We start from the raw sequence: 26,882 nt of genomic DNA, 5'->3' as shown, positions 1-26,882 counted from the left end.
TGAAGACGCGCCTTCGGTATGGATGGGTCGCGTTCGACATGCCTCCCGGAGCTGGATCAAGGGAGGGTAGGGGAAATAAATGTGAAAACAAATGCCACGTTGAAACCTTGCCAATGTAAAATCAGCACAAGTGTCACTCACGGATACGAAAGAATCCAGCTGACGGGTAATATGCGGAAATAAGGGAGATGTGGGCGTCGGTACAAGTTAGTACCATCAATGATCACATGTTGATTGATATCTCGGCAACATGACCATGCCGTTGCCTCGTCTCTTGGCAGTCATTAATTGTCAGATCTCTCTCTCTATACTTGGCCATTTGAAACTGTCCACTGTCCATTAGCCGCCCCAATCTACTTCCAGACGGGAGACAAGAAGAGGGGTTTGGAGTGGGGTTGGATGCAGGACGATGATTACGGAGCAGATCCTTGTCGAGCACATCGCCAATAAGTTATAACGCAGAGAGAATCATCCCATTCTCTCTCCGTGGCTTTGCCCATTTCTCCCAGAGGCAGGAGTCGTTTGTTTCGTCGAGTGTTTAGAGACCGAAAAGGTAAAAAAAAGGCAGCCTGGGCATGTCGTCGGCTCGGCTGCACGTCACGCCACGCTGGTGCCTCCCAACGTCCATGCAACAGGCAACGTGTTTGGCACCGTGCTAAGTCATGTTGGCTTGAACTGCCGATGGGGCCATCCGATTTCTCCTCACGAGGGGAAAAGCTGGAGTTTCCTGCCTTCCGAACGTCGAGTTGTCTCCGATGCGATGACTACAAGTACCGGCAGAGGGCCGACGAAGCAGCTCACACGGACTCACTCTCCTGCGCAACACGCTCGACCTCTGCACCCTCTGCACTCGCATCATGACGGGCCACGAGCTACCATTCCACGCGGACCACATTGGCTCGCTGATACGGCCGGCAGCCCTCTCTAGCCTCCAAGAGCAAGCCGATGCCGGCACCATCACGCCAGCCCAGCTCCGCCAGGGCCAACGAGACGCAATCGCCGACATTGTCGAGAAGCAGCGCGCCCACGGCGTCCGGGCCCTGTCGTCGGGCGAATTCGACCGCAAGTACTACTTCTCGGGCTTCTTCGAGAAGCTAGGAGGGTTCCGGGAAGTCAGCCCCGTGCCATGGGAGCTCGCGCGCCTGTCCGCGCCGCCCATCGCGGCGCTCAAGAAGGCCGGGCGGCCGTACATGATGGCGGCCGTGTGCGAGGGCAAAATCACCTACGACGCCAGCCCGTACCTCGAAAACTGGAAGCTCCTGCGCGACTCGGTGCCCGAGGAGCTGCGGGCCGAGTGCAAGTTTACCATGCCGCCGCCGTGCTACTTCCACCTCCGCCTGGCGCCGGGCAAATCGTACAAGACGAGCGTCTACCCCGACGACGACGCCTTCTTCGCCGACCTGGCGAGGGCCTACCGGCGGGAGATCAAGACCTTGTACGACGCCGGCCTGCGCAATCTGCAGATTGACGACCCGACCCTCGCCTACTTTTGCTCCGACGACATGGTCGAGTCCCTGCGCGCCGAGGGCGATGATCCGGACAGGCTGCTCGACCTGTACTTGAGGGCGCACAATGACTGCATTGCAGGCCGGCCCGCAGATATGCATGTTGGGCTTCACGTATGCAGAGGTGAGCGCGCGCTGCCAAACGCCGCAGGACGAACGGCCACGTACCTAACAAATTTCTGATTGACAGGCAACTTTTCCAAATCGATGCACTTCAGCGAAGGCTCGTACGAGAAAATCGCCCAAAAGTTCTTCACCACCCTGGACTACGACACCTTCTTCCTGGAATACGACAACCCGCGCTCCGGAGGGTTCGAGCCGCTCCGGTTCCTGCCCAGGGGCAAAAACGTCGTGCTGGGCGTCGTGACCACCAAGGACGCCCGGCTGGAGGACGCCGAGACGGTCAAGAGCCGCGTGCTCGAGGCCGCGGCGATCATTGCCCGCGGACAGGGCCGGAGCGTCGACGAGGCCATGGCCAACATTGGCATCAGCCCGCAGTGTGGGTTTGCGAGCGTTGCCGTGGGCGCGGACGGCATGACGGAGGAGAAGATGTTTGACAAGCTCAAGCTGGTTGGTGATATTGCCAAGGAACTGTGGCCCGAAGCGTCACCTCGTGCAAGTGGTTTGACGTAAAAGTGTTGAGCCGAAACAACACTGGTAATGCATTGTTCCAGGAGATGTCCGTCTGAGCATGGCGGTGTCAAAAGATGTTATTTACAGCTTGTAGCTACACGAAGAGGTACCTGTGGCTAGTTATAGGCAAGCCGAGATGATTGTGTTGGCGCATATCTTGAAGCGCGTTGCTCTCCGGAAGGCTGTTGCATTCATGGCCTGCCATCCCCTTTTTTTGTAGCTGCTGAGTTGTTGTCTTTTGTGAATCAACGTTTCTGTGCATCACAGAGTCTAAAGGAGAATGCAAACGGGTACATTTCATATGTCTCTTGATTGATGGTATGATGTCCAGCAAGCCAACTAAGAAGGGCATTGGACGACGAGGCAATTCCATCAGACCACCTCAACACCTCAGGAGTCAGTCACTACTAGACAGATTCCTAGTTCAAATTCCACACAGCCGATCAAGCTCTCAAAGGTATTGCCGCCAGGTCTACTGCCGTTCAACTACTTGTCGTGTGGCAGTCAGGGCAACCAATCAGACAAAACACCAAAGGCGCAATTCCGACGCGACTCGCACCACCATTCGTCATCTAGATGAATTTTTGTGAAGCGGCACCTCCTCTACTAATCTCCAACACTCATTGAGCTCTCACGATGGTATTGACCTGATCAGCCAGCCCGCACAAGTACACGACGCAGTCTAAGTCAAGACGAGCAAAGGCTACCTACCCCGCAAACAGCGGCCCACAGAAGCTCTCGAGTCTCGAGAGCCGACGAAAACCATTGGGAAAGAACCAGACCGTTTCCGTTGACGGTATCTTTGCCCTCAAATTTTCACTTCAAAATTCTGTCGGTGCAGCCTCAAGCCTTGAGTTCAATCGTACAGTTCTCCCTCCACCGGCACACCGAGACAACCCGCTGTACTCTTGCCTCTGGCCCTCAGACAAAATGCCCATCTCGAGAACCTTGGTCGTCCCCCCCTCGGCCAAGCAGCTCCAACTGCCGGGTTCTGCCTCGAGAGCATTTATCGTCTTCATCTCGTCGGAAGACCCCGAGACCAAGCAGCCGTGGTGCCCCGACGTTCGGGCTTCGTGGCCGCACATCCAGGCCGCGTTTGGCGGGGAGGATGCACCAACCGTGTCAGTGGTTGAAGTCGGCCAAAGGCCAGAGTACGTTCTTCTCTTTCTTCTCTCTTTGCGACACAAAAGTCTGTGGTGTAATAAAAGAATACAAGGACAGACGGCTGACACAGGGTTACGTAGATGGAGGAACCCCGAGAATGTGTTCCGAAAGAACTGGAACGTCAATGGCGTCCCTACGCTTGCCAAGTATGAGCGTGTTGATGGCGAGGTTGTCGAGACGGCTAGGCTGGATGAGAACGGCATCATGGACGAGGCCAAGTTGCGAGGGTTTATTGGTTGAGTTTCGTACGACATGGCAACGGGGTTTACTGCGGCGGAAGAAGTACAATAGACGCTTTTACAAGTCTAGGCTGGGTATACTGTTGTACAATGCGTGTGCCGTGGTGACGCAAACACGGTGTGAATACTGGTCTGCCATGCCTTGTTCCATGTTTGAATTGCCTTGGGGTGGACTCTTTCCCAGGCTCCCGCAATAAACTCGGCTCTTTTGAAGCAATGGCATTTAAATGGAGCCTCGCGGACAGCCTGAATAGAAATGATTCAGTCATGAATAGCACCGTTATATCCCTCGGTGAAGCGGCTCCAACACACCAGATACACCACCAGCACTGAAGCGTCAGTCACGTCCCTGCTTGCATTTGCGATTGATTGATCCCTGCATGTGTCGAATCCGTTGATCTAGCAGCGTCCGCGACCCGGTGGCGTGCGTCAGAGTTTAATTGGCACGTCACGGGTGCAGATTTGGACGGGCTCACGCGTGCAGAAGTCAACATTGAACTGGTTCCTTCATGCGACAGGGAGGCGTCAGGTCTGCCAGGCTCCCAGGTGCCCCGGACGCCCTGCTAAATCCGGTGCACGCCCAGCGCCTAGCGCCGCCCCAGCACTGCACCCCATGACGCCAGTGCTAGTTGAGTCCCCATTGCAAGCCAGCCTCACACTTCCTCCTCCCCTCCTCTCTGAGCCTTGATATCTATTCTTGTCGATTTCTCGCCCACTCTTTATAGTCTTAGCCCTCCTCCGCCCGTCAACAACATACAACGCGCCCTTGCTTCTCATCATCCAGAGAGTCCCGGGGCCACTGGCCTCGACGAAAAGAGCCGTAGCCATGTTCGACCTCTTTGCCATGCTCTTATCGTAAGTGCCCAGCTCTGCCCCGCCGCCATGTCGTCACAAACCCACCCCTCGTGCTCATTCGATACTCTCGAGAATGCCAACGCCAGGCATCGCGTGCTGATCCGCTCGTCGCAACAGCTCCGTCGCCTCCTTCTTATTCCCCATCTTCGCCTCATACAAGGCTCTCAAGACCTCAGATCCCGCTCAGTTGACGCCATGGCTCATGTACTGGGTCGTTTTCAGCATCTGTTTGCTGGTTGAGTCGTGGCTATCCTTTATCCTCTTCTGGTGCGTACCCCAGCCCAGCGCCTTGTCGCTTCAGCCAGCCGTAGGATCTGAAACAAAGTCGGTCAACTTACACAGCTTTCGCCGTCATAGGATCCCATTTTACGGCTATCTTCGCCTGCTCTTCTTCCTCTATCTTATTCTTCCTCAAACCCAGGGCGCCCGCGTTCTCTACGAGGAACATGTCCATCCTTTTCTTGCAGATAATGAAACCAGCATAGACGAGTTCATTGCCAGCGCCCATGAGCGCCTCAAGGCCGCTGGCATGACCTACTTCCGCCGCGCCGTCGAGTACCTCAAAACCAACATCCTGAACCTTCCTCCCTCGGAACCTGAACCCACGCCGCCGTCCCCATCATCCGCTGGGCCGCAGGGCTACACGCAGTCGCTGCTTGCTCGGTTTAGTGTCCCGACGACAAGATGGGCCGGCACCGCCAACACCGGCAACGAGTTCTACAATTTGTTGGCGAGCGCAGTTTCCGCTGCTGCTTCCAACGCCGGCGGGCTTGCTGGTAGTCCTAGTGGCTCGTCTGGCAGAGGCATGACTGACTCGGGGACTCTGATTCCTCCCAACCTGCGAGGCTCGGCCGAAAAGATGAATTTTATTGCTGCGCAGCGTGAGCGCCTTAATATCGTGTTGGGCGCCTTGGATCGCGAAGCGCAGCAGATTCAACATGATGGCACTGGAGCCTCCCCCACCATGCCACCAGGAGGCTTTGCGCCAACCGGCACACGCGACATGGACGACGACGAAGTTACTCAGCGGCCACCCAGTGGACTCAGCATGTTCAGCGCCCTAAGCAAGAGTCGCAGCGAGACCGACTTTGAGAAGGTCGAAGCCGAGAGCGGGGCGGAAGATGATGTGACTCTTCGTCGGCGCAACGTCCCGTCCGGCACAGCGGGAGCTTCCTGGATGCCATGGGGCTGGGGCGGCTCTGGTGATGCGACTCCTGGTCCGGGAGGGCCCAAGGAAGATTAGGAGCTTCGGTCGCAATGGGCCAGAAAGGAGTTTGGGATACATGTGTAGAATTTGGTGCTCTTTGGCTTAGATATCCTTTTTTCTTCTTCTTCTGAGGCTTGGTCACTCTCTCAGCCAACATGCCTCCTAATATACGGTCGCGACTGGCCAGTCAGTGCTCCCTACCTTTAACTTGACTGGACTCTCAGTTCACAAGATACGACTTGCAAGACTGAAAGTCAATGGCGAAACTCCGTCGCTCATGCATTATTTACCAAAACGCTATATCTAATGGAGACTTTGTCGCATATATCGTACACGCACAAACCACCTACATCCACTTACCTTGTCTGAATTTATATCCCGGCATATTTGCCCTCTATGATTATGCGCCCCCTTCCCCCCTTTCCTTTTTAGTGACGTCTATTTCGCCAAGCTATAGGGGTACGAAACCTGCACCTCACCCTTCTTGAACCAAAACGTCTTCCTCTTCTTGGTGGTCGCGTGCTCCACCCACGCCTGCTCCATGTGCGTCTTCTTGAACCACCGCACGAAATGGGGGTCCCACAGCTCCGAGCCGATGCCAAGGTCCTTGCAGCAGCGCATCAGGGCGTTTGACTTGCACCCCTCGACGGAGGAGGGGAGCTGGTCGGGCGAGAAGTAGGCGTTTTCCCCCTGGGCCTGCGAGACGAACCTGTCGGCTCAGTGTCAGCCAAAATAAATTTTCGTCTCCCCTGGGGACGGGGACGGGGACAAGAATGGTTCCAACTTACCGGCCGTCGACGATGAGCGCATACTCCCTCGTGACGATGGAGTTGCCGACCACGGCGTCGCCCTTGGGAATCATGCCCCAGCCCATGGGGCCGAATGCCTCGTTCAGTCGCCTCCGGTACTTGATTTCGGGGAGGTAGATGACGCCGTCGGGCTTGACCTCGATGTCCTTGATGGCGAGCGGCGCCATGAGGGCCTTGAACTGCTCCTCGGTTACGGGCCGGGACGATATGCCGTGGAAGCTGTTGGCCCAGTCCACCACCGGTATGCCCGTGACGTCGACGGGAGGCCGTGAGCCTTCTGCTTCCGCCCGGTAGGCGATGGTTCTGGGCTCATACGTCACGTCCGCCTCGGTCGGGGCGGAGCTGGTGCTGGCGCTGCCGGCGGGTTTGGCGGCCGTCTTGGCCTTGGCCCATTTTGAAGCTGCGGGGGTGGGTTTCGAGGCCGCTGCCGGGGGAGTTTGTGAGGGCTGGGCAGCCGGTGCAGCTGCTTCCGTGGCGTAGAGCCGGGTTGCGAGAGGGAGGAATGGTGCGCGGGGGGCGAGGGCTCGTGCCGCTGCCGCTGCTGAGGCGGCTCGTCTGGAGAGCATCATGGTCTCATGTGGGCTTCTTTGGGCGCAAAGCAACGGGGTCGGATGGCGTAGGCGACAGGCGGCGGCGGTGTTGTGCGGGAGAATGGGTCGGAAGGAGATGGGGGTTGAAGCGATTTGGAGATGTGCAGCTGGAGGAGAATGGGAGCTTTTCCCCGTGCAGTTTTTGAATGGGAGCCCCACACAAGGCGTTTTTGTAATCATACCACGTAGCTTGGCCAAGGACATTGAAAGTGGTGATTAATTGATTAATGGTACTGTTACATATGGCTACATATACTCCGTATTCTCTTTCAATACATGCATTGCTGCTTCAGAGTCAAGCGTCTTTGCTTGATGTGCGCTCGTCGTTTCCATGACGCTTCCAGCATTGCTTGAATTCCTCCATCTGGGAGGCGGCACGTTGGTTGGGTCAGTGAAATTGTTCGAGAATTGAGGCCATTGAAGCTTACCTCTGCGGCGCAGGCCCTCCAATCCTTCCTCTCAAAGTAGCAATCGGTCATTTTCATATTCTCGTCTACAAACATGTCAGTCCATGATGTCTCCGCTTGCCCCGTCATGCGCCGGAAGCCAAACGACACCAAAAAGAATTAATAGAAAAAAAGTAGACTGGTGCATCATCGATTGAAAAAAAATACTTACCTGCACATCCGGTGCTGAAAATTCTCTTGTCCCTGCGTCACAATTGTGCGAGCGTCAGTGTGTCGCGGCTTAGCATCGGGGCCGAAGGCCGTTTCCAGGCAGATGGTCACCCCCAAACGGCAGGAACTTGAGAAAGCCCACTCACCACTCATCCGGCTCATCATCGTCCACGGGCTCCGTCACAGACGGAAGTTTGCCTTTGTCCTGGGCCATTGTTGGCTGATCTGGCTCTGGGCGCGACGACTGTGACCCCATTGCGTACCCTTTGGCGTCGGGCAGTACAGAAGAAAAAGGCAAGTTTGGTGACGGAAGAGGGAGGGGGGAGAAATTGTCGACTTGCCGTGGGCGCGACCATCTCCATCGACACCTTTTGGTTGAGACCCCGAGGCATCATGACGCCCAGGCGGCTCAACGTCCTCGTCTACACGGGTACGCAGCCACCTTTTCTAGGCCTCAATGACGCCGAGTTCCTGACTTTTTGAAAATTCATCCAGGTACTGGGACTACATCTGAATCGGTCCGGCAGTGCATGTACTCCCTCCGGCGCCTGCTCTCGCCCAACTATGCCGTCATCCCCATCTCAGAATCCGTCATTCTCAAGGAACCATGGGCTCCCACTTGCGCGCTCCTTGTGATCCCCGGCGGCGCAGACCTGGGCTACTGCAGAGTTCTCAATGGCGGAGGAAACCGCCTTATTGGCGAGTTTGTTCGCCGTGGCGGTGCGTATCTGGGCCTCTGTGCTGGTGGATACTACGGGAGTAGCAGGTGTGAGTTTGAGGCAGGGAACAAGCCGCTTGAAGTTGTTGGAAGCAGGGAACTGGGTTTCTATCCTGGAACCTGTCGGGGAGGCGCATTCGAGGGATTTGAATACCACAGCGAAAAGGGTGCGCGTGCTGCCGTCCTGAGGGTCGCGGCTGGCGCGTTCAAGGACGGCGGCCTGCCAGAGACATTTGCTTCTTATTACAACGGAGGTGGTGTTTTCGTGGACGTGGGTAAAGTGACAGGACGCAAGGTGGAAGTTTTGGCCTCCTATGCTGAAGACTTGGATGTGGATGGCGGCGATGGCAAAGCCGCTCTGGTACTGTGTCACATTGGAGACGGCAAGGCCCTGCTATCCGGGCCTCATCCCGAGTAAGTGCATTTGTAAACTTTATGAAAAAGAAAAAAAAGGGAGAGAGAGAGAGACAGGGAGACTGCAGATGCCAAGGCTAACAACTGATAGATTTGCTCCTGTAAATCTCTCTCCGCAACCTACGATCCCAGGGTACGACGACCTTATCAACAAGCTCCAAGAAGATGACGATAAAAGATTCAGCTTTTTAAAAGCCTGTTTGGAGAGACTCGGACTCGAAGTAAGCGCCGAAAATGCAACATTGCCCACGCTCTCCAATATCCACCTGTCTGCCGTCGACAACTCCCAAGTCTCGGAGCTACTGTATGCCTGGGCCGAAGTCATTGACAAGGAGAACGGGGAGGAGTTCATCGCAGGTGAGGCGGACAGGTTTTGCATTCAAAGCGATCAGGATGGACTCGCGCTGGAAGACCTGCACCGGTCCCTTCCGGCTTCGGATGAGCATCCGCCATGCGAGACCGGCATTGTTGACTACAGCACCATAACAAAGCGTGTTATTGCTCATGAAAAAGCGCTGCCGACTGCGGAAATGACTCCTCGATTCAACCACAAGCTTTACTACTCGAGTCTTCGGAGATTCCAGATGACGGAGGACAGCGCAGAAGACTGGGGCAATATCCTGATGTACGGCGATGTGGTCACAAGCACCAACTCCTTGCTAGAAAAGTACGCCAGGCCGTGGGAACCCCCTTTGGCAGAACGAACGCCACGCTGACGCTCCTCAACAGGAACCCGAAATTCATATCCAAGCTTCCAACTGGATTCACATTCTCCGCAGCAACTCAAGTCGCTGGCCGTGGTCGCGGGACCAACGTCTGGGTCGCACCCCCAGGAGGACTCATGTTCTCGACCATCATTAACCACCCTGCCTACCTAGCCGCTTGCAGACCCGTAGTATTCATCCAGTACGTAGCTGCTGTTGCCATCGTGGAGGCCATTCAGTCCTACGGTGTTGGCTATGAGAACCTCCCTATCAAACTCAAATGGCCAAACGACATTTGTAAGTCATTACCGCCCAAAGCCTATCCCCAAAATTCCATGCCATGCTAACGGGCAAACCAAAAAAAAGATGCCCTCGACCCCACAAATTCAGAATCGTCAAAAACCTACGTCAAAATCGGAGGCATCCTCTCCCAATGCGGCTACTGCGACGGCTCATACCAAATCGTTCTCGGAATCGGCATCAACGCCATCAATCCTCGTCCCACCACATCCATCTCCGATCTCCTACCCGCGAATGCGTCTCCTCTCCATTTGGAATCCTTGCTGGCGAGAATAGTAACTCGGCTCGAGTCCATCCACGCGCAATTCCGCCGCGAAGGCTTTTCAGAAAACTTGGAGCAAAGATACTACCGGCACTGGCTGCACACGGGACAGGCCATTTCGCTGGAGGCGGAGGGTGGTGTGAGAGCAAGAGTGTTGGGAATCACGAGGGATTGGGGCATGTTGAGGGCTGAGGAGACGGACGCCGAGGGACGGGGAACGGGGAAGATATGGACGCTGCAGAGTGATGAGAATAGCTTTGATTTCTGGAAGGGCCTGGTGAGGAGGAAGCAGTAGGGGGTGGACCTGGGTTTTGAAGAATCCCACATGGATAGGAAAACATATAGGTGTCAGCTAGGACACAGGGATGACATTTTTGCAAATCTTGTATCCTCTTGATGCTGTCCTTCAAATCTTCTTCCATCCATCACTCCAAACACAGGGACCTTTCCTCCCAGGATTCGGGGCTGCTTCCCGGGTCGACATACTATACACACTGTATAACTCACTACACTGCAATCATCACTAATTTACATGAGAAACCATTGTTCAACTCCGAATATAGGTGTCATATAGTACAAGTATATTAAACATGAAGCTCAAGGCATCTTTGTTTTTTTCGTCTAATCCTGGTCTCCAGCGGCCAATTTTTTTCAGTGTCATGCCTCTAAATGTGCCGCCCACAAAAACGCCGTGCCATGCCGCAGTCGAGTGAAGATGTACATGTATACAAAGGGAAATGAATTTAAGAAAAAAAAAAAGATTCTCATCCCCACAGGAAGCCTAGCCTGCGCCTCGTCGCGTCATGGCCATTTCCTTAAATTCGTAATTGCTCAGGGCCATCGGGCCCCAACCCCTTGTTGGAAGATGATGTTCGAGTTGGCGACCAGATAACAGGGCCGGACTGGTGGTAAACATATGCGCCCCGGGGTACAAGAGACATTGACCAAGAATGGTTTCGGGTTATCGCTCATTTGTCCTTGTAGACCTTTGGCTTCCATCCCTCCTTTACTTCGGCCTCTTGCTCCGCCTTTTCCCGTATAGGCCCCAGTTCCCGCTCGAACCGCTCCTTGGCCCGGACAATCTTGCTCTGCAGGTAAAAGCTGCCTCCCTTTTGGGGGTCGTTGGCGTCGAACAGCCGCTTGTATCGCTCCAGGACTTCCTCGACGTTTGCCTGCCCGCCGGCCGGGGGCTTGACGTTGAGGATTTTGCAGGCCTCGTCCAGTGTCATGCCGGACGCCAGGGAGGCTCGGCCTGACGCGGCGCCGCCGGCTTTGGCCTGCGCACGCTGGTACTGCGACGCGGCTTGGGCCTGCTTGTAGGCCGCCATGAAGGATCGGCCGAGGATTCGTGAGCCCGTCAGGAAGGCGGTAACGACGAACCGGTGCGCCTGCATTCCCCTTTTGTTAGTGTCTTGGTTTCGAGAGCCGGCTCGCCATAGCTGGCCCGTTGTTGAGGAGGCGCATTTGGAGGGTTTCGAGGCCATGAGCTCTCGGGGTGGGACAGGAGAGCAAGGTTCATCCATACCATTGTGAGAAAATAAAAGTCAGTTAGCTCAAACTGTAGTCACCGGCGATCGAGGCTCTCGCGACAGGATGGCCCTGTGTAAAAAGTAATGGGCCGCCTTGGGGGGAGAATGGCCCTTGTCTCACACGAAGCTGAGTGTAGGAGTTGGAGGTTCGGAGCGGCTTTCTGGATTTTTCCACGGGCGCGATGCTAGCCAATGGTTCCGTGGTCGGAAGAACTTGGACGTAGCTCTGCGGTTTAGCCGGTATTTTGCCGTGCAACTCGGGAACCTCTGCGAGACGAGACAATGGTTTGACATATGACCCTCCCCGGGGCCAATCACACTGAAAATAGGGGAGTAATTAAAATCAACAAAGTAATTAGAGCTCGTACAAACTACGTGAAAATTCCGTCGGTTCATCCGCAAAGAAGGCCCGAGGGGTCTGTGTCTATTGCTTGTGAGGGCTCATCATCAACCCTGTGGGGATTTCAGGCTACTCAGCTCAGCCCAGACTTGCTCGCAAAGCCGGGTCTGAGGGCCAGAGAGACAGGCGCCATGACACCACAGGAAGTTGCCGCTCTCCTCCAAGAGTACGGTAGTTGCCATAAGCAAAGCGGTCTTGAAGATTCTTTGGAACCGTCTGATATCCCTCTGAAACGTACAGAACTTCTCTCCAACGTTCTGGCTGTCTGCAGAGATGCCTGGTCAACTAAATCTGAACAGCTGGACTTGATAGCAGAGAAACTTGGGGATGGAAGTCGAGATGGTGAGTTGCAGAAATGACCGTCCATCTCTTGTTGACAGGATTGGGAAATGGGGTTGGTTTTGTTCTAAGAATACGGGCTTACCAACGTATAGCGGCATGGCGTCTCCCATACGGAGATTCTGGAATCCTGGACTTCTTTCTCGGCCTGTTAGCTGAGGGTGGCCTGAGACAAAAGCTTCGCATTCACTCTCTTCGTTTGATAGGGAACTCGTGCGCTGATACCGATGAGAACCGGGCTCGAGTGGTGCAAGACAATCGGCTATTGGCAATCACCAAGTATGTGAAGGATGAAGGCTTAATACCGTTCAACATTCCGGTCATTTACAACATTCTAGTTGACTATGGTGAGAAATAACTTGTCGCGGTAATTGTGCGCGCGAGGACTTGTGCTAAGTTGATTTAGATCCTGCTCAAGTCCTGGCCTCAAAATCGCGCCTCAGCCAGCAACTCGTCGACCTTTTGTCTCTGCCACAAATCTCTAAATACGCACCATTTGTCCCATATATTTGCAAAATCTTGGCTCTTCTTGTGTCGCAAGAAGGAGAGTGCGCCGTTGCAGATCCATCCACAGTAGAGGTTCTTCTCAAACTGGCTAATCAACAAAACGCGAAAGAGGATGTTGATGAGTTCATTGCTATTGTAGGAGTGGCCGTGGCCTACCTGGCTAATGAAAAATTTCAGTCGAGGGTGGTGGCATCGGAAATGCAAATGGGGTTGTTTATGGATGCCTTCCACCATGCTCATGCTGGTTTGAATGTTGCCGACGTGGACGATGAAGACACTGTAACGCAAGTGAAGCAATTACGGGCTTCCTTTCTCTCAACTCTGGCCGATATTTCCGGTAACGACGCCTTCGCCACAGCCTACCCGTTATCAGATGCTGTGCCGCAATCCTTCCTGGCATGGATCCGGGGAAACAATCCCTTCTTGCAATCTGCTGGCTGCGTGGCCTTGGGTAATATATCTCGCTCTGACAAGACCTCGATTGCCTTGGTAGACACATACGGAGCACATGAGCCTCTCGTCAGGCTGTTATCCAACCCAGCTGTCACCGATACTCAACTCCTCCATGCAGCCTGCTCATTCCTCAAAAATCTAGCAATCCCCACAGTGAACAAACCGCAACTAAAAGATCTACTACTTCCACAATGTGTTCCAAGAATATACTCTCTTGACACACTACCGCAGATCCAATTCGCAGCGATATCTCTTACGCGCCTGCTCCTACTCAACTGCCCTTCCAACGTTCGCCAGATTTGCGCCAGCACGGACGCCGACTCGACGGATGGTTCTGTCCGCCAGCTATCCAGCGCAGGTGGTATTATATCCCTGTTCAGACGGTTAGACGCGGAACCAACCAAACTTGAGGCGGCCAGATGTGTGGCAGGCATTTGCCGGGCACTTCACTCTTCTCCCGTGTCCGAAGTTCTGGAAAATCTAGGATCCAATGACACCAACACTGATGAGAGCAAAAGAACAAACTTCTACAAAGAGCATCACGTCGAAAGCCCATTGAGATTTCTCTTAACTCAAGATAAATGGCCGTCTCTCCGCTCCGAGGCTTGGTTTGTCTTTGCCCTCATGTCCCGGTCTGAGAGTGGTGCAAGGGTGGTGGTATCCGTGTTGCATGACAAGGCAGCAGAGAGTGCCTTGATTGAAACAATCACGGGCCAAAAGCCAGAGAACAAAGAAGATGCTGCCGCTGATGACGAGCCCAAAGAGCTAGAACCACATCCAGAGTGGTCTTCTGCAGCAAGTGAGTTGCAGCTGGAACCTCAACAAGTCGACCCGAAGCAAAAGGAAAACATGGCAAAGGTGGACAGAGAAAATGCACTTGTACTATGCACCGAGTTGTTGAAAGTTTTAAAGGGCGAGTTAGCACCAGAGAAAATTGCTTCATTGCAACGTCTGGTCCGGGATGGAACACAGCTTATTGTTACCGATAGAACCAAAGCACATTCGGCCTAAATAGGAGCGCCAGCTGGGGATATCACTTGTGATGCTGTCTTTGTGGCTCCCAAATTAAAAGTTCACGAGAGAAGAAAAAACATTTCCCCGTTGGCGGTTTTGTGTACAAGGCAAAAAAAACAAGAGCTGGTGATCATGCAATAATATTTTTGACCTGGACCTATAGTATCTCTCCGCCATGAAATCGGGGCAAGAACTCCCTCAGGGTCTCGAACCGACGTAGCCACTTCCAAAGAGACGCAAAGAGCAAAAAACCCTCAAACACCAGTACCCTTTTTTGCCAGTTTATTTCTTAGCAGTCTCGGCCTCCGCCTTATCTCTAGCACGCTTCTCACGAGCACCCTGGTATCGCTTGTTGCTTCGGGCCATGCGCAGAGCAGTGTAAGCACCACCGTCGATGGGCTTGGGCATCTCGCTCTTCTTAATCTCCTTGACAGCGATGTCGGTGGGGGCGATGGGCAGGACAGATGAGATGCTAGTGGCCTTGTTGACCTTGGAGAGGTCGGTCTTGGTGTCACCCTTCTTGGGGGCGTTGGACTTGCGCGGCAGCAAGATCAAGCGCTCCTTGTAGGCCTTGAGACGGGCCACGTTGATGGCCAGGCTCTCCTCGGAGAGGTTCTGGCGACGGTGGTCGACGGCGATACCGATGGTGCGAGCCAAAGGTCGGGCAATGCCAGCCTCCTGTGAACAAAAAGTGTTAGAAGACCAGTACAATATCGGAAGTCCAACCAAGTCCGTCTCCCAAAATTAATCTGATTTGCGTTTCCGTTCTCCATTCATTCGGTGAAGGATTTCGCGAAATCAAAATCGGGGCTTGGGAGCGCGTTGTCGAGCAATATAATCGTACCTTGAGCTCAGTTAGGGTAAAACCCCGGCCGGCGCGGACCCTACGGTTGTACTTGATAGTAGGGCATCGGACAATGGGACGCAGCTTGTCGACGGGGCGAGGAGCCAGAGCAGCAGCCTTGGCCTGACGGGCAACACGGCGCGAGGCCTTCTTTCCGGGCTATTTATGAAAAGTCAACATCACCATTGCATTTTCACGGCCACCATTCGTCGTTCAGTCCGTCTCAATATCGCATACCTGGTCGAAGTGGGTGCGAACCCGTCGCTGCCAGTCCTTGCGGAAGTCTGTTGGAGAACATGTCAGTCGAATGGCGTCGTCGCCGTTGTCGTCTGTCGGTTTAATGGGGTGGGCTGCTCACGGTTGTTGACAATCTTCTGGTTGTGCTTGATCGCCTGAAAAAAAAAATCTGGTCAGCAATGATATTTAAGTCATGCAAATGCATGCATTCGACGGGGGTAATCATACCATTGTGCCTGCTTGCGATCAAACTCGCTCCGGTTGTCGATGTTCGGTAGGCGTTGAAATTTCGGAGATGGAGGCTTGACAAATTGTCTAAAGGGTTTTCGTGCCCTACGAAAGCTACGTACCAGGTGGGGTGTGCCCTCTCCAAGCGCAGGAAGCGAGAATTGGGCCAAATGTGTGGGTCACGTGAAATCGGAAAATCTGTCGGCACTGGGAGATGACTAAGGCTCGCCAGAGAATGGCTGCCCCAGGCACCAACAAACAGCTATAAAACTTCGGCGACTCTTCCAGCTTTTGAACTTTTCTTCCTTTCTTCTTCATACTTACCTTGTTCCGAATTCCCCAGCTCAAGATTCGGGGGATTCAGTATGGAAGGCCTGCATTGCACAGCGCGGAGTCGTTCCTTGCTCCATTGTCCTTCGGGGCCATGGGGGGCGTAATTTTTGATTTTCACCTCGTTTTCATTGTGAGCGTTGCCTTGAGCGATGTCATGAAGAAGACGCATGATTCTCCCTGAATGCCGAAAGTGCATTTGCATGCCGACGATTTGGAAATTGGTGTGTTGTAACGAAGTTATCAACTACACTTGCCTTGTCGTCACTTGTAGTGTCCTTGGTGGGCGGAAGTGCTGTAGTTTGGGATCGTCACAGAACGCGGGAGGTTTTGTCAATCCGTGATGGCTACAACGTGGCGTGAATTACGGGAGGGTACCCGGTCACATCAAATTTCATCTAGTGATAGCAGGCAGCATCGCATGACTTTTGAACTCCAAGTCCCAGGTCACTATCATGTAAATGAAAACTAGTCTACTATCTCTAAGAGTCGTGCAAGGTTAGCAGGTCCTTGGCCTTTTCCATGCAACCGACGGGGGGCTCAGGTGTCGTCCGAGGTAGGAGAAAAAGCAGAGACTCCTCGTCAACACTCTCCCAACCGGCTTCACTCTCCAGCACCACCAAACTGTAGAATTCAACTACAGCCTTTCGAAAATATCTATCTCCATGTACAATCGCATCATCACGTCCAGCAATTCTGTCGATTCATTAGATTGAATCAGGCCCACGTAAAATCATGTCCCCTTCCCAGCTGGAACTGCCATGCCCGAAATTTTCCCGCGTGCGCCCAATCACAAGCGTTAAAATCACCGCTCAGCTAGCCGTCCCAGAAAATCTCACGAGAAGGCGATCCCTCAGGCCATTCTCCCACAACCGTCTCCCCAATCAAATCACTCGACATTTGGCTTCTTTCCTGCGTCAAGTGTACCGCAACAAAAACCTTCTCCTCCTAAGCCCACCATGGCGTCTAGAATGGGACCCCGAAGCGTCAAGGACGCAACACGCTTCACATCAACCATCCCTCACGCCACGTCTAAAACAGCCGGTGCGGCCGGGGGACGAGCCGCTGCCACGACGCCAAAGCCGTCACCTCGGGTTCCCGGCGAGACTCCTGAGCAGCGGGTTCGACGACTGAGGCAGGCACACATCGCGGCACAGAAGGCACAGATCAGCAGGACAGATCGAGTCATCGATGCGTCGAGAAGGTTCCTGGATGTTGCGCATCGGTGGACAGTCGGCGGTATCGTCGTCTTCACGGGTATGATGCCCCCAGCTCCTTGCGGTGCATTTCATTTGCACCTCGCCAAGCCGTGCGATGGACCGATTGATTGCAGCAGCTGATACTCCAGATTTTTCTTCACAGCTGTCGCTGGCGTAGTCAGCGTCTACTCCGTCTGGGATATGCTCCAATACAACCGCGCTCGCCGCGCGGAATGGGTCGAAGCCCAGAAGAAACTCGAAGCTGACTCCCTCGCCGCCGCCCGCATAGCGTACCTCAAGGGAACCGCAACCGACGAGCAGATTCTCCTCGTGGAAGAGGCTAACCGCGAAGCGAAAGAAACTGGCGTCAAGCTGCCGCCCCTATTAGCGCCGGCGGAGCACCGGACACATTTCGAGGAACACGTGAAGCCGAAGTTTTCTGGAGATGCCGTCGATGAGAAGAAGGAGGGAAAGGGCGTATTTGGCCTCTTCTCGGGGCTCTTTGGTGGATCAACGGCAGCTGAAGAGACGTCGTCTAATGCAACTGCGCCGTTGGCTGCCGACGGCGGTGTAGTGCAGTCAATTGAGACCAAAGCCAAGGGTAACTGGGAAATAGAGAAACAGAATCAACTGAAAGGCGGTAGTCTAGACCAACTGGGCCTAGAGACTGACAGTTCAGGGCAGAAAACAGGAAAGCGTGGCTGGTGGCCTTGGTAGACATGCTCACGGGACGGCGAGGGAATATAATCGTTCCAATCGTTCCATGATCTAGCAAGGCATTGGGAGAAGGTGGAAACAAAACCATGTATCATAACTCTGTAGATTGGTTGTGCATTAGATTGGCGTCAGGAGTCGTTCTTGTATGTAATAAGAGAGGGGTTGATCCCAACTACCTGCATATCAACATTGATTCAAAAACACAAGTATTCACATCACTCGAAGTTCTTTCACTTTGGAATGAACTCATACACATGAAACATCCTCAGCAGGAAATCCAATATTGATAGTAGTACACGTCTGTGTTGTGAGAATACGACACGCAGGAGTTGTGCCCGATAGTGATGGCCGGTAGTCACTGCGCCAAATATTACCTAGGTATATATTAAATTACAAAGGAAAAGTCGCTTAGCTGTGTGGTGGTAATAGTACTGAGCCTCGTCAAAATCGCTAGTGGTTAGAAAAAGAAAAAGAAAGGTCAATGCCACTGTGCCAATCATCATTCCCCCCGTGTTGCCGAATTTTAAAGCAAGGTTGATCCTCATCTTGCTCAAGCCGTTGTGTATAATCCTGATCCAAATACCTTGTTCAACGCCATCCAGCTCAAAATAAGTTTGTCCTATGGGGCAGTCCGTAATAATAACATCGGCAACTGAATCCAACGTTTCGATGCTGCCAGTCGCGAAACCCGCCCCTATTATCCAGTTGATAGTAAATTTCTCAATGCATTAAGCCCCACCAGCCGACATTCCCTCCCCTATGAGATTACAATATGATTAAAATGACCTGGGACTTTGAGCCTGCATTTCTCACAGTCCGATCTGTATCCTATGCTGAAACTCTTCTTCATGCCAGGCTGCCACGTCCAGCTGTTAACTGTATGCTTACTGCGCTGATGTCCCTTGCGACTTGGAGAAGGGGATGACGGATCAGTATCAGATTCGCCATGTTGCAAAAGGTGATGGGAATCAGCATCCATCATAGCATTGGGGTGTTCCATGGCGTGCAATGGTGATGGCTGTCCAGACATTGAACCGTGGACTGGACTTGGCTGACTCAGTTGACCAAATTGTCCCTCACTATCCATCATCATGCAGGTCGGGATGTCACCGCCATCATGCATAATGGGGTCGCCCATTTCCGAGATCGGTGAAGGTAACCGCCTGTGGTTTTGCAGGGTCTGCCAGTCTGGCCCGCCGGTCATCGCTCGTGGTACTCTTTGGTCCTGTGAGATACCCATGACGTGATGGCCGAGGTTCGCAACTCCATTCGGGGTTGTCTGAGTTTGCACAGTAGCCGCCCATCCGCTGTGCTGTCCCTTGACTTGTGCCGCAAAATTTGGCTGGATGGGCGTGGGCATTCGACCCGTTGAACGGTCGAGTAGTAAGGCGGAGGGTTGTGCGACTTCATCATGATCTGGAGGTGATGAGATAGTCACGTCCATCATGTCCATCTCGGCATCTTGTTGCAGCGGACCATCTCGATCGGAAGCAGACTGGAACGGTTCGAGGTGGGAGCGTGGACCAGCAGAGGCAGGACTCGCATTTAAGGGCACAACGCTTGGAGATGGACTATGCTGGCCTGCTCGAGAGGTGTTTCGAAGTGGCAGGGACTGGATGCGTTTCTGAATAGGTGGTTAGCAGCGAACAATGTTGGCACGGCAAGGCAGACAAGCAAGCTGGAAGTAGTCGTACATTTCTGTGTTCCCCAAAGCCGGCGGCAGCATTGGCTATTTCTTCGTCGTCTCTGAAGCGCTTTCGTCCGGCGTCAACAGCCTCAAGATACTGTTGTGTAGCAAACATGTTCGCTGTCCTCTACTATTAGATGAATCGCATGCAGGTTTTGGCTGTTGCGGATATGATGGTGACGGGTGGCGGTGGAGGTGATGCTTTGCGACAGGCTATTGATGGCAGAATGATTCCAGCGGGTAGTTGACAAGACCGATAGCAAGCACCCTGATAGAAACTCGGCAATGGCAGGTGACGAGACGCGAGGCCGACAAGCCGGGGGTTCTTTCCGCGAAGGGATGGATGGCAGACACTCGAGCAGGATGCGGGGGATCGAGAAAATACGGGTGTTACAACAGCCAGCCAATTCTTGCCCTTCTCGTAAAGGTCCAAGTAGAAATTGATTGGCGGTGCAAGACAAGCTGAGACGAATCGGCCAAGTCACAGACAGCGAGTCGGGAGAGAGCCGCGGTTGGCGTGAGGGGGAGGCAAGCCTTGGTGCTCAAAGTGTGGGCAAACCGACTCCAGATGTCCAGACTTGGGCCAGCAACTTTTGGTTCAAGACCAGGGCGTTGTCTCAATGCGGCTGACACCTCTGCGAGAAGTGGGCTATGACGACAAAGTCAACCCTGTGGCGGTCGGTGGAGGGATCGAGTGCCGACGGCAATGGATGGACGGAAGGGTGGAGGGAGAATGCTGCATAACCAGAATGTTCCATAGATTGAATAGATCAGTGTGACTTTATCAATCAGCTAATAAGGCCTATTATGCACCGGCTTTGGGCTGTTGTGTTTGCACAGGGAAGCCACGCCAATATGTCTATAGACGACAATGCGAGTGTTGACAGGAGTTCGACGCCTTAAAAAGCCATAAAGAGGGCGTGGCGGCGGGCCAGGGCCCCTAATTGGGCTTGACGATGGCTGCAAATACAGCATGACAAAGGGGAACGATGGTAAACTCAGGCTCGACGGTGCTGATTCGAGTGCAACTGGTCCAGCACTAGAGAATTCCTGAGACTGTACGGAGTACAAGCCCTTCTTCCATGACTCCGAGATGTCGCTTGCTCAAGTACTACCCTAGGTACTCCATACCTACACCCTCTTGGAGTATCAATCCTTCTTGGCAGATACGAAGTCATTCATCCTGTGCTGGGTCAGACACCCTGGACGTTCGAATGCGACCATGGTGTGCATATTGGGCCAGCCACGACGATCTGGCCAGGACTTGATCCAAGGAGATCCTCCCAGTGCCACCAGACTTGCGAGTCAGCCCACTCTTTGTCTTTGCAGAGCAACTCGTATAGGCGAGTGCAGTATGGAGTACGGAGCAGACACGACGACTTTATAACGTCTGGTTAATTCCATGGGCCACATCCTGCCACCAGCGACTGCGCGCGCACACACACAATCAATAGCCGGCTGAATGCTGGGCTTTTTGGAGCTGTCATCTGGACAAGTCGGTCGAGTCCCGTTGTTTTGGAGCAACTGACCGGCAATGCTCTGCGGCTAAATGTCAAGAGTACTGATCTTCGTCCGTTTCAGAATTGCTTCGCATGACGCGTCAACAGACATGTCATGGCGTGACTGCGAAGAAGATGCAGAAGCACTCCAGATGTCTTGGGAAGTGTAAGCTCAGCGGGGAAACTTCAAGCTCATAAGTCATGCGTTGATAATGCCCGCTAAGAGGTATCAGAAACCTGCACTCGCAGACGCAAGTGTGGGTATCTGGGCCACCACTAGACATTTTGGAAACAATGAGAGGATCAAAAATAATGCTTCTCCATTGACATTCGACTCGAGGGAAGGAGCATTCCCCTTTTAAACTCGTGAACTATCGGCAGATCGTAGTGCATAAACAGGAGGGCCGCTGAGAATTGCAGCGTGCACATTCTTGGCATTATTTATTCTATGTCAACTCTCAATAAAGCCAAGTACCTACTACTAGGTGCCTAGGAGGCGTGTTCCAGAAGTGCGCTGTATTCCCATCCGCTTTTGGACCAATGCCGATGCACTGATAGCATCTGCTTGTGGCATTGGGGCCGAGCCTGCATGTTTTGCGCATACATGCCTAGTATGCTCCGTACATACCTGGTATACAGACATGCAAGCATGTAGTATTCCCGTAATACTTGAGTGTGCAGCGTGAGAATTGGGAGCGAACCAGGAAACCCTTAAAGGCGGTCTACCAGCGTCAGGCCAGCTCATGACAATGAGGCCTTGCTTGCCCATGTGGTGTTTGCGATCGACAAACTAACCGACGGGCACTTTTCACACCAGGCATTTGTGGATAAGGCCTCTACAACCCAACAGGAGATGGCCCATTAGTCAAGGCTGTGGCCCTGCATATGACGTACGACCACAGAGAGCGGCGCGGCCGTACGACCGACCCAAGATAGCTCACTAGCGCGCATAAATTCCAAGTGTGTTGCGTGCTCAAGAACTGCGCGAGTGGGCGCATTAGAGGTACATTCGTTGAGGGGCCAGTGGGAGCATGTGGGAGAAGTGGGAGAGTGCCAGCCGCTTGCAGCAAAATATTCGGCCACATTTGATAGCAATTGGCCTACACAAAACCCAGATTCATGGTGGGGTCGCTCCGAAGCTGCTCCGATCCATGATTTTTTTTCTGCTGTTCCATGGCTTGTACATCATTGACATGCACATGCTCCATGGTTTCTGACTCATTCGAACATCTTCTCGATCCCTTTAATATCGTTGCCCAGGGTCAAGTTCAGTTTGATCTGTTGACGAACTATCCCACTCGATTGACTACTACTGCCATCTCATACGCATCCGCCGAAATCTCTCGTCCGGCCCAACCCACCCAATAATTAAGTTACCAGGTAGTAAGTAGTAGGGTAGCTCATCAACTTGTGACTCGATCTTATCCACGGCATTTCCTCTTCACCACAACCTGCAATTTCAGACCAGACCTTCAAGATGCCCGCGCTTGACTTGCAACGGCCGCTGGCGGCTGATGACACCAGAGGTAAGTGTTACACGAATTTCATTCCTTTGCCTGCGCAGTTGGTCCTACGCACATGTGGGAACTGGTCCAGCTCTGGATCAAGCTGCAATGACATTGTCTTTCTGCCAATCGCCAGGTATCACTTCATTTTGGCGATTCCAGTTATACAAACGCCAAGCAGTGTCATGCAGTGTCAATAGTTACACGGTGGCATTTATGTTTCAGTGTCTCAATTGCTTCAAAATCCGCTGCCCCAATCGATGGAGCTAACATCTTTTGCAGTTCTCGGCCAGGATCCTCTGATCCCACCAGCTCTGCTCACCTCTGAGCTTCCCATGACCGACAGTGCCATCCGGACCGTCATCAAGGGCCGAAATGATGCTGCCGATATTGTCATGGGCCACAGTGACCGACTCTTGGTCGTAGTCGGCCCGTGTTCCATCCACGACCCTGCTGCTGCCCACGAGTACGCCGCCAGACTCAAGGAACTCTCCGAGAAGCTTGCCGACGATTTGTGCATAGTTATGCGTGCCTACCTCGAGAAGCCCAGAACCACAGTTGGCTGGAAAGGTCTGATTAATGACCCTGATATCGATTCATCCTTCAAGATCAATAAGGGCCTAAGAGTTTCCCGTCAACTCTTCGTCGACCTTACTTCGAATGGTATGCCCATTGCTAGCGAGATGCTTGACACCATCTCCCCTCAGTTCCTGGCTGATTGTATCTCTGTTGGTGCAATTGGTGCCCGAACCACCGAGTCCCAGTTACATCGTGAGCTGGCATCCGGACTGTCTTTCCCTGTGGGGTTCAAAAACGGAACTGATGGAAACCTTGGAGTTGCTATTGATGCCATCGGCGCCGCCGCCGCCAAACACCACTTTATGGGGGTCACCAAGCAGGGCTTGGCTGCCATCACTCGTACCAAGGGTAATGAGCACGGTTTCGTCATCCTCCGCGGCGGAAGCAGAGGCCCCAACTTCGACAAGGAAAATGTTCAAGCCGCCAAGAAGTCTCTGTCGGACAAAGGCCAAAAACTTGCCATCATGATTGATTGCTCTCATGGTGTGTATTTACCATTACCCATTTTAAAATGTCCGAGGCGGTAAGGCTAACAGAAGGATCAGGTAACTCCCAGAAGAATCACAACAACCAGCCCAAGGTCGCAAAGGTCGTTGCAGATCAGCTCAGGGAGGGCGAGAAGGCCATTATTGGTGTAATGATTGAATCTAATATCAATGAAGGTAACCAGAAGGTTCCTCCTGAAGGCCCGTCTGGACTCAAGAAAGGTGTCAGCATCACTGATGCCTGCATCAACTGGGAAGACACCATTACTGTGCTCGAGGACCTTGCCGCAGCCGTTCGGACCAGACGTGAAATCAACGGCCCATCTGCCAACGGACATGCAAAGGTTAGCTTGCTCGAGGAAGCCTAGGTCTCTTCTGTCAAGTTATGCGGGAATTGTGCGTGGGGTTGATGATATTATGAAAGGGAAAATTTTCGTGTGCAGGAACACATGTTGGATCAATGCAGGGAAAAAAAAATTGCGTAGACTTGTCGAGCGGTCTGTCGGCCTGCATCAAAAAATTAGTTGTATACATATGGTCATTGAAGGACACAAAAGTAGTGAGGTGCACATTTTGTGCCTCAGATATGTCTCGAAGTTTATATTCGTGGATTTCTGACAAAAAAATCAAGCCCTGTCGTGAAGGATATCCAGACATGCTTTATGACACGCGGTAACCCAAAATGTCCACAAACGCCGTCGATTACTTTAAAAATGTACAGGTCGTGTCGTCGTCTAAAATACACATGAGCTATCGCCGCTCGTCGCTCACTGGCGCATAGCTTATGTCTTGTCGGGACATAGCCCTCTTGCCCCGTACTTCGACGACCCGCTTGAAAGCAGCCCATCCAAGAAGGCCAACTGTTCCGAGGATGAAACCCCAGACAATGATCTTGTCCTTGTTACTGTCTCGCTGGAAGCACATAGTAACAACATTCTCCTCCTTTGCCTCTTTGCAGAAATCGATTCCCTGGCTGAGGCAAAACGACTTGGTACATTCCGAACATGAGGTTGACAATGACCGTCGGCTCAGACCTTGATCGTCGGTTGATTCGTCTGAAGCAGCACTGGGCTGATTCGACTCGGGAAAGAAGGAAAGACTGAGGAAAGAATTCGACGGAGAGCCTGATGACTCTCCCTTGGGCCCCAACGGGATGATTGTGCTGTTCTTAAAGCATGTGCACTTGCAAAAGGTTGGAGCAGCTGGTCAGAGTCAAGGTTAGCGGTGAAATCGAGGTATTGATGCCAGACAGACGTACAGCTTGCTGAAACAAGAGCCAAAAGACTCGCAAATACCAGCACGAGAGCCTGAATTCGGGCCATCGTGTTCCTCGCGGCATGTGTGGCTTCTAGGAGGATGGAGTTCGGGCTACGACGGAGAGGTCACTGTCGCAGTTGTCGCATTGCTTCTTGTTGAAGTGTGTCTGGTGTGGGTCAAACCAGGAAGCACAGATGGAACCCAGCTCAGCCTCGCAGCATGTGGTTGGTCCCCTGCCTGCCACGCCAAAAAAAGTCAAGTAGCACCCGATGCACTCTTTCTTGCCGCGCAGGATTGAAGGTTCTAGTCTTGACCTCGATTTACACTTCTCGAACTCCTGGCCGTGTCTGGGTGCGTCGACAGCCACAACTGCCAACCATGTCAAGAATAACGCGTATGCGGAGACTCGCGTCGTTGCAATTGGCGATAGCGACACCCTCGCCAGCGTCCAGAGCAACCTTCGTCGCATGCCGAGCCGTCTCGACGACGAGTGCCACCCGAAGCAAGAATACAGAATGGGTTCGTAAGAAGCTGTGGAAGGGCGAGGCACCTGGATTAGACGACCCCTATACGCAACGTCCAGAACCCGAGGACCCTTCAAATTTGCCGGAAGAGGCACTCGAGTTCCAACCGCGGACCGACAAGACTCCCGCGGCGGTTTTAGAATCTCGGTTAACACTGCCGCCAAAGCGAACCGAGGCGGCATCAGAGAAGGAGTTGACTTCCTCAGACCCGACATATGTCCCCGCTACCGAGGCAGAAGGACTTGAGGAGATTGGCGCCTTGGACACTTGGTGGGATCAGGAGGGTCATTGGGGAGAAGAGAGTGAATTCAAGGGATTCGGCAGTGCGGAAAAGGTGGTGGACAAGGATGTTGTCGAGGTTTACTTGCGACAGGCCGTTGTTGAGGCTCTTGCTCTTCGAGAGACTGGCGCCTTTTCAGACTGGGCGACGAAGAAGTGGCGAGAGGGACCTCGCAGCGAGCTGGACCAGGTGCTGGCTGCAGAGATTCAGGTGCAAGGGAGCCAGGCTTCGTTGAAGGGAGATGTGGCTGCCATTGCACGGAGTCTCACCGCCGAGGCCGATGAGACGGAGGCAATTGAGAAGATTCATCCCGAGGAGGCTCGCGAGATGCTCAAGACGTGGGACGCGTCATGGAAGGACCTCGTCCTGGATGACCAACTCAAATTCGCTGTATGTGCTATTCCTATTCCAACATTCACCGACTCAGCCATGTTCTAACTAGTTTATAGCTTCGCAAGCGTCTTTACCAGCTCACGGGCACCCTCATCGCCGATGCCAAGCTTGGCGCTGCGCACACTGTCAAGCACGTCTTGACTCTTGCTGCCAAGAAACCCCAGCCTAAGAAGCTGGCTGAACTGCTGGAGACACGAAGCGACCTTCAGGAACTCGCCAATGTCAAAGTTCACAACCGCAAGATTGGACCTATCGAGAAGGAGACCGCCTTGGGTCGATGGAAGGTGATTGAGGAGGAGTTGACGAAGCGTGGCTTGCCTGTCACGGGCACGGCAGGCATGTCAAAGAACAAGGAAAGGGATTGGATTTCAGGGAAGATTTAAAACAAAGGGCCACGGAAGCTGGCGTGTGTCTATAAATGCTTCAAATGGCACTGTGTACATGTACTGTGACAAAAGATGAAGAGTTATCATCCAACATACTGATACCAAAGAGCTCTCTCGCCCTTTTTGTTTCATCTTTCGGTTGTAAAGGGCGTATATAGCATCTCGCTGAGTGAGTCGTCTGTTCTTATTGCATAACCGTAAATCTAGCTCCGTCACTAGGTGTCCCTGGTCATGATCCCGTTCTCGACGTCAAGCACCACTGGTCGCCATATGGCGCAACCGTTCCGTTTTGGGTGTTAACCTGCTACAACATAATGTGGCAAACGGCCGCCGACAGGTACCCCGCATACATATCCAGAACCGGGGGTAAAATAGAGCTGATTGATACCGGAGGGAGGGGTACAAGTTCTAAGGGGGTAAGGATGTATTGGATCAACTCATAGAGAACTGGTTCCTACTCAGAAAGGATGCAG

General features: G+C 53.2%; 14 protein-coding genes across 15 annotated transcripts; 8 read left to right on the top strand and 6 right to left on the bottom strand.

Annotated features, from left to right (window-relative positions):
• Positions 1-857: 857 nt before the first annotated feature.
• Positions 858-2,138, top strand: TXNDC17_1 (Thioredoxin domain-containing protein 17; the record flags this gene model as incomplete). Its single annotated transcript, XM_007812947.2, has 2 exons — positions 858-1,629; positions 1,696-2,138. The coding sequence occupies 2 exons, from the start codon at positions 858-860 to the stop codon at positions 2,136-2,138; spliced, it is 1,215 nt and encodes a 404-aa protein (XP_007811138.2).
• A 930-nt stretch (positions 2,139-3,068) lies between these two features.
• Positions 3,069-3,542, top strand: J3458_000827 (uncharacterized protein; the record flags this gene model as incomplete). The annotated part of the gene is made up of 2 exons (XM_066116360.1): positions 3,069-3,289; positions 3,383-3,542. The coding sequence occupies 2 exons, from the start codon at positions 3,069-3,071 to the stop codon at positions 3,540-3,542; spliced, it is 381 nt and encodes a 126-aa protein (XP_065978242.1).
• Positions 3,543-4,367: 825 nt separating this feature from the next.
• Positions 4,368-5,639, top strand: J3458_000826 (uncharacterized protein; the record flags this gene model as incomplete). Its single annotated transcript, XM_007812946.2, has 2 exons — positions 4,368-4,396; positions 4,514-5,639. 2 exons carry the CDS (start codon positions 4,368-4,370, stop codon positions 5,637-5,639), a joined length of 1,155 nt encoding a protein of 384 aa, XP_007811137.1.
• Positions 5,640-6,041: 402 nt separating this feature from the next.
• J3458_000825 (uncharacterized protein) lies at positions 6,042-6,981 on the bottom strand (the record flags this gene model as incomplete). The annotated part of the gene is made up of 2 exons (XM_007812945.2): positions 6,042-6,312; positions 6,392-6,981. The coding sequence occupies 2 exons, from the start codon at positions 6,979-6,981 to the stop codon at positions 6,042-6,044; spliced, it is 861 nt and encodes a 286-aa protein (XP_007811136.2).
• A 231-nt stretch (positions 6,982-7,212) lies between these two features.
• Positions 7,213-8,644, bottom strand: J3458_000824 (uncharacterized protein). Of its 2 annotated transcripts, XM_066116358.1 has the most exons (4): positions 7,766-8,644; positions 7,621-7,652; positions 7,431-7,495; positions 7,213-7,366 (listed from the first exon to the last, which is right to left on the bottom strand). In XM_066116358.1, the coding sequence occupies exons 1-4, from the start codon at positions 7,873-7,875 to the stop codon at positions 7,298-7,300; spliced, it is 276 nt and encodes a 91-aa protein (XP_065978240.1). In that variant the 5' UTR covers positions 7,876-8,644; the 3' UTR covers positions 7,213-7,297. The 2 variants fall into 2 exon arrangements, with proteins under 2 accessions (XP_065978240.1, XP_065978241.1); XM_066116359.1 differs by lacking the exons at positions 7,621-7,652; positions 7,766-8,644 and having other exon boundaries at positions 7,431-7,602.
• BPL1_1 (biotin holocarboxylase synthetase) lies at positions 7,213-10,312 on the top strand (the record flags this gene model as incomplete). The annotated part of the gene is made up of 5 exons (XM_007812944.2): positions 7,213-8,049; positions 8,115-8,751; positions 8,843-9,418; positions 9,481-9,752; positions 9,822-10,312. Exons 1-5 carry the CDS (start codon positions 8,013-8,015, stop codon positions 10,310-10,312), a joined length of 2,013 nt encoding a protein of 670 aa, XP_007811135.2. The 5' UTR covers positions 7,213-8,012.
• Positions 10,313-10,985: 673 nt separating this feature from the next.
• Positions 10,986-11,545, bottom strand: PAM16_1 (mitochondrial import inner membrane translocase subunit TIM16; the record flags this gene model as incomplete). The annotated part of the gene is made up of 2 exons (XM_007812943.2): positions 10,986-11,405; positions 11,543-11,545. 2 exons carry the CDS (start codon positions 11,543-11,545, stop codon positions 10,986-10,988), a joined length of 423 nt encoding a protein of 140 aa, XP_007811134.2.
• Positions 11,546-12,077: 532 nt separating this feature from the next.
• J3458_000821 (uncharacterized protein) lies at positions 12,078-14,256 on the top strand (the record flags this gene model as incomplete). The annotated part of the gene is made up of 3 exons (XM_007812942.2): positions 12,078-12,288; positions 12,381-12,632; positions 12,692-14,256. 3 exons carry the CDS (start codon positions 12,078-12,080, stop codon positions 14,254-14,256), a joined length of 2,028 nt encoding a protein of 675 aa, XP_007811133.2.
• A 285-nt stretch (positions 14,257-14,541) lies between these two features.
• On the bottom strand, positions 14,542-15,749 carry rpl13_1 (60S ribosomal protein L13; the record flags this gene model as incomplete). The annotated part of the gene is made up of 5 exons (XM_066116357.1): positions 15,569-15,749; positions 15,462-15,495; positions 15,341-15,387; positions 15,104-15,262; positions 14,542-14,937 (listed from the first exon to the last, which is right to left on the bottom strand). Exons 1-5 carry the CDS (start codon positions 15,569-15,571, stop codon positions 14,542-14,544), a joined length of 639 nt encoding a protein of 212 aa, XP_065978239.1. The 5' UTR covers positions 15,572-15,749.
• Positions 15,750-16,188: 439 nt separating this feature from the next.
• J3458_000819 (uncharacterized protein) lies at positions 16,189-18,017 on the top strand. The gene is made up of 2 exons (XM_066116356.1): positions 16,189-17,155; positions 17,261-18,017. Exons 1-2 carry the CDS (start codon positions 16,858-16,860, stop codon positions 17,812-17,814), a joined length of 852 nt encoding a protein of 283 aa, XP_065978238.1. The 5' UTR covers positions 16,189-16,857; the 3' UTR covers positions 17,815-18,017.
• Positions 18,018-18,571: 554 nt separating this feature from the next.
• Positions 18,572-19,616, bottom strand: J3458_000818 (uncharacterized protein; the record flags this gene model as incomplete). The annotated part of the gene is made up of 2 exons (XM_007812939.2): positions 18,572-19,438; positions 19,509-19,616. The coding sequence occupies 2 exons, from the start codon at positions 19,614-19,616 to the stop codon at positions 18,572-18,574; spliced, it is 975 nt and encodes a 324-aa protein (XP_007811130.2).
• Positions 19,617-22,389: 2,773 nt separating this feature from the next.
• ARO4_1 (3-deoxy-7-phosphoheptulonate synthase) lies at positions 22,390-24,119 on the top strand. Its single transcript, XM_066116355.1, has 2 exons — positions 22,390-23,567; positions 23,630-24,119. Exons 1-2 carry the CDS (start codon positions 22,766-22,768, stop codon positions 23,935-23,937), a joined length of 1,110 nt encoding a protein of 369 aa, XP_065978237.1. The 5' UTR covers positions 22,390-22,765; the 3' UTR covers positions 23,938-24,119.
• Positions 24,074-24,970, bottom strand: J3458_000816 (uncharacterized protein). Its single transcript, XM_007812937.2, has 2 exons — positions 24,828-24,970; positions 24,074-24,771 (listed from the first exon to the last, which is right to left on the bottom strand). The coding sequence occupies exons 1-2, from the start codon at positions 24,889-24,891 to the stop codon at positions 24,320-24,322; spliced, it is 516 nt and encodes a 171-aa protein (XP_007811128.2). The 5' UTR covers positions 24,892-24,970; the 3' UTR covers positions 24,074-24,319.
• Positions 24,971-25,091: 121 nt separating this feature from the next.
• Positions 25,092-26,635, top strand: J3458_000815 (uncharacterized protein). Its single transcript, XM_066116354.1, has 2 exons — positions 25,092-26,020; positions 26,080-26,635. Exons 1-2 carry the CDS (start codon positions 25,205-25,207, stop codon positions 26,404-26,406), a joined length of 1,143 nt encoding a protein of 380 aa, XP_065978236.1. The 5' UTR covers positions 25,092-25,204; the 3' UTR covers positions 26,407-26,635.
• The last annotated feature ends 247 nt before the right edge of the window (positions 26,636-26,882 follow it).

Source organism: Metarhizium acridum, assembly GCF_019434415.1.
Source record: "Metarhizium acridum strain ARSEF 324 chromosome Unknown scaffold_1, whole genome shotgun sequence".
Lineage (NCBI taxonomy): Eukaryota > Fungi > Ascomycota > Sordariomycetes > Hypocreales > Clavicipitaceae > Metarhizium > Metarhizium acridum.
Note: the sequence above shows the minus strand (reverse complement) of the source record. Positions and strands in the feature narration are given on the sequence as shown.

What these genes read in the sequence shown, in the direction of transcription:
- J3458_000824 (XM_066116358.1), bottom strand. Translation starts at nt 7,875, where the DNA reads ATGGGGTCACAGTCGTCGCGCCCAGAGCCAGATCAGCCAACAATGGCC. An exon ending in GATGATGAGCCGGATGAGTG is followed by an intron (nt 7,653 to 7,765) that starts GTGAGTGGGCTT and finishes ATTGTGACGCAG; the next exon opens with GGACAAGAGAATTTTCAGCA. An exon ending in TTTCAGCACCGGATGTGCAG is followed by an intron (nt 7,496 to 7,620) that starts GTAAGTATTTTT and finishes ACATGTTTGTAG; the next exon opens with ACGAGAATATGAAAATGACC.
- J3458_000819 (XM_066116356.1), top strand. Translation starts at nt 16,858, where the DNA reads ATGGCGTCTAGAATGGGACCCCGAAGCGTCAAGGACGCAACACGCTTC. An exon ending in CGGTATCGTCGTCTTCACGG is followed by an intron (nt 17,156 to 17,260) that starts GTATGATGCCCC and finishes TTTTCTTCACAG; the next exon opens with CTGTCGCTGGCGTAGTCAGC.
- ARO4_1 (XM_066116355.1), top strand. Translation starts at nt 22,766, where the DNA reads ATGGAGCTAACATCTTTTGCAGTTCTCGGCCAGGATCCTCTGATCCCA. An exon ending in CATGATTGATTGCTCTCATG is followed by an intron (nt 23,568 to 23,629) that starts GTGTGTATTTAC and finishes CAGAAGGATCAG; the next exon opens with GTAACTCCCAGAAGAATCAC.
- J3458_000816 (XM_007812937.2), bottom strand. Translation starts at nt 24,891, where the DNA reads ATGGCCCGAATTCAGGCTCTCGTGCTGGTATTTGCGAGTCTTTTGGCT. An exon ending in GGCTCTTGTTTCAGCAAGCT is followed by an intron (nt 24,772 to 24,827) that starts GTACGTCTGTCT and finishes GACTCTGACCAG; the next exon opens with CTGCTCCAACCTTTTGCAAG.
- J3458_000815 (XM_066116354.1), top strand. Translation starts at nt 25,205, where the DNA reads ATGTCAAGAATAACGCGTATGCGGAGACTCGCGTCGTTGCAATTGGCG. An exon ending in ATGACCAACTCAAATTCGCT is followed by an intron (nt 26,021 to 26,079) that starts GTATGTGCTATT and finishes ACTAGTTTATAG; the next exon opens with CTTCGCAAGCGTCTTTACCA.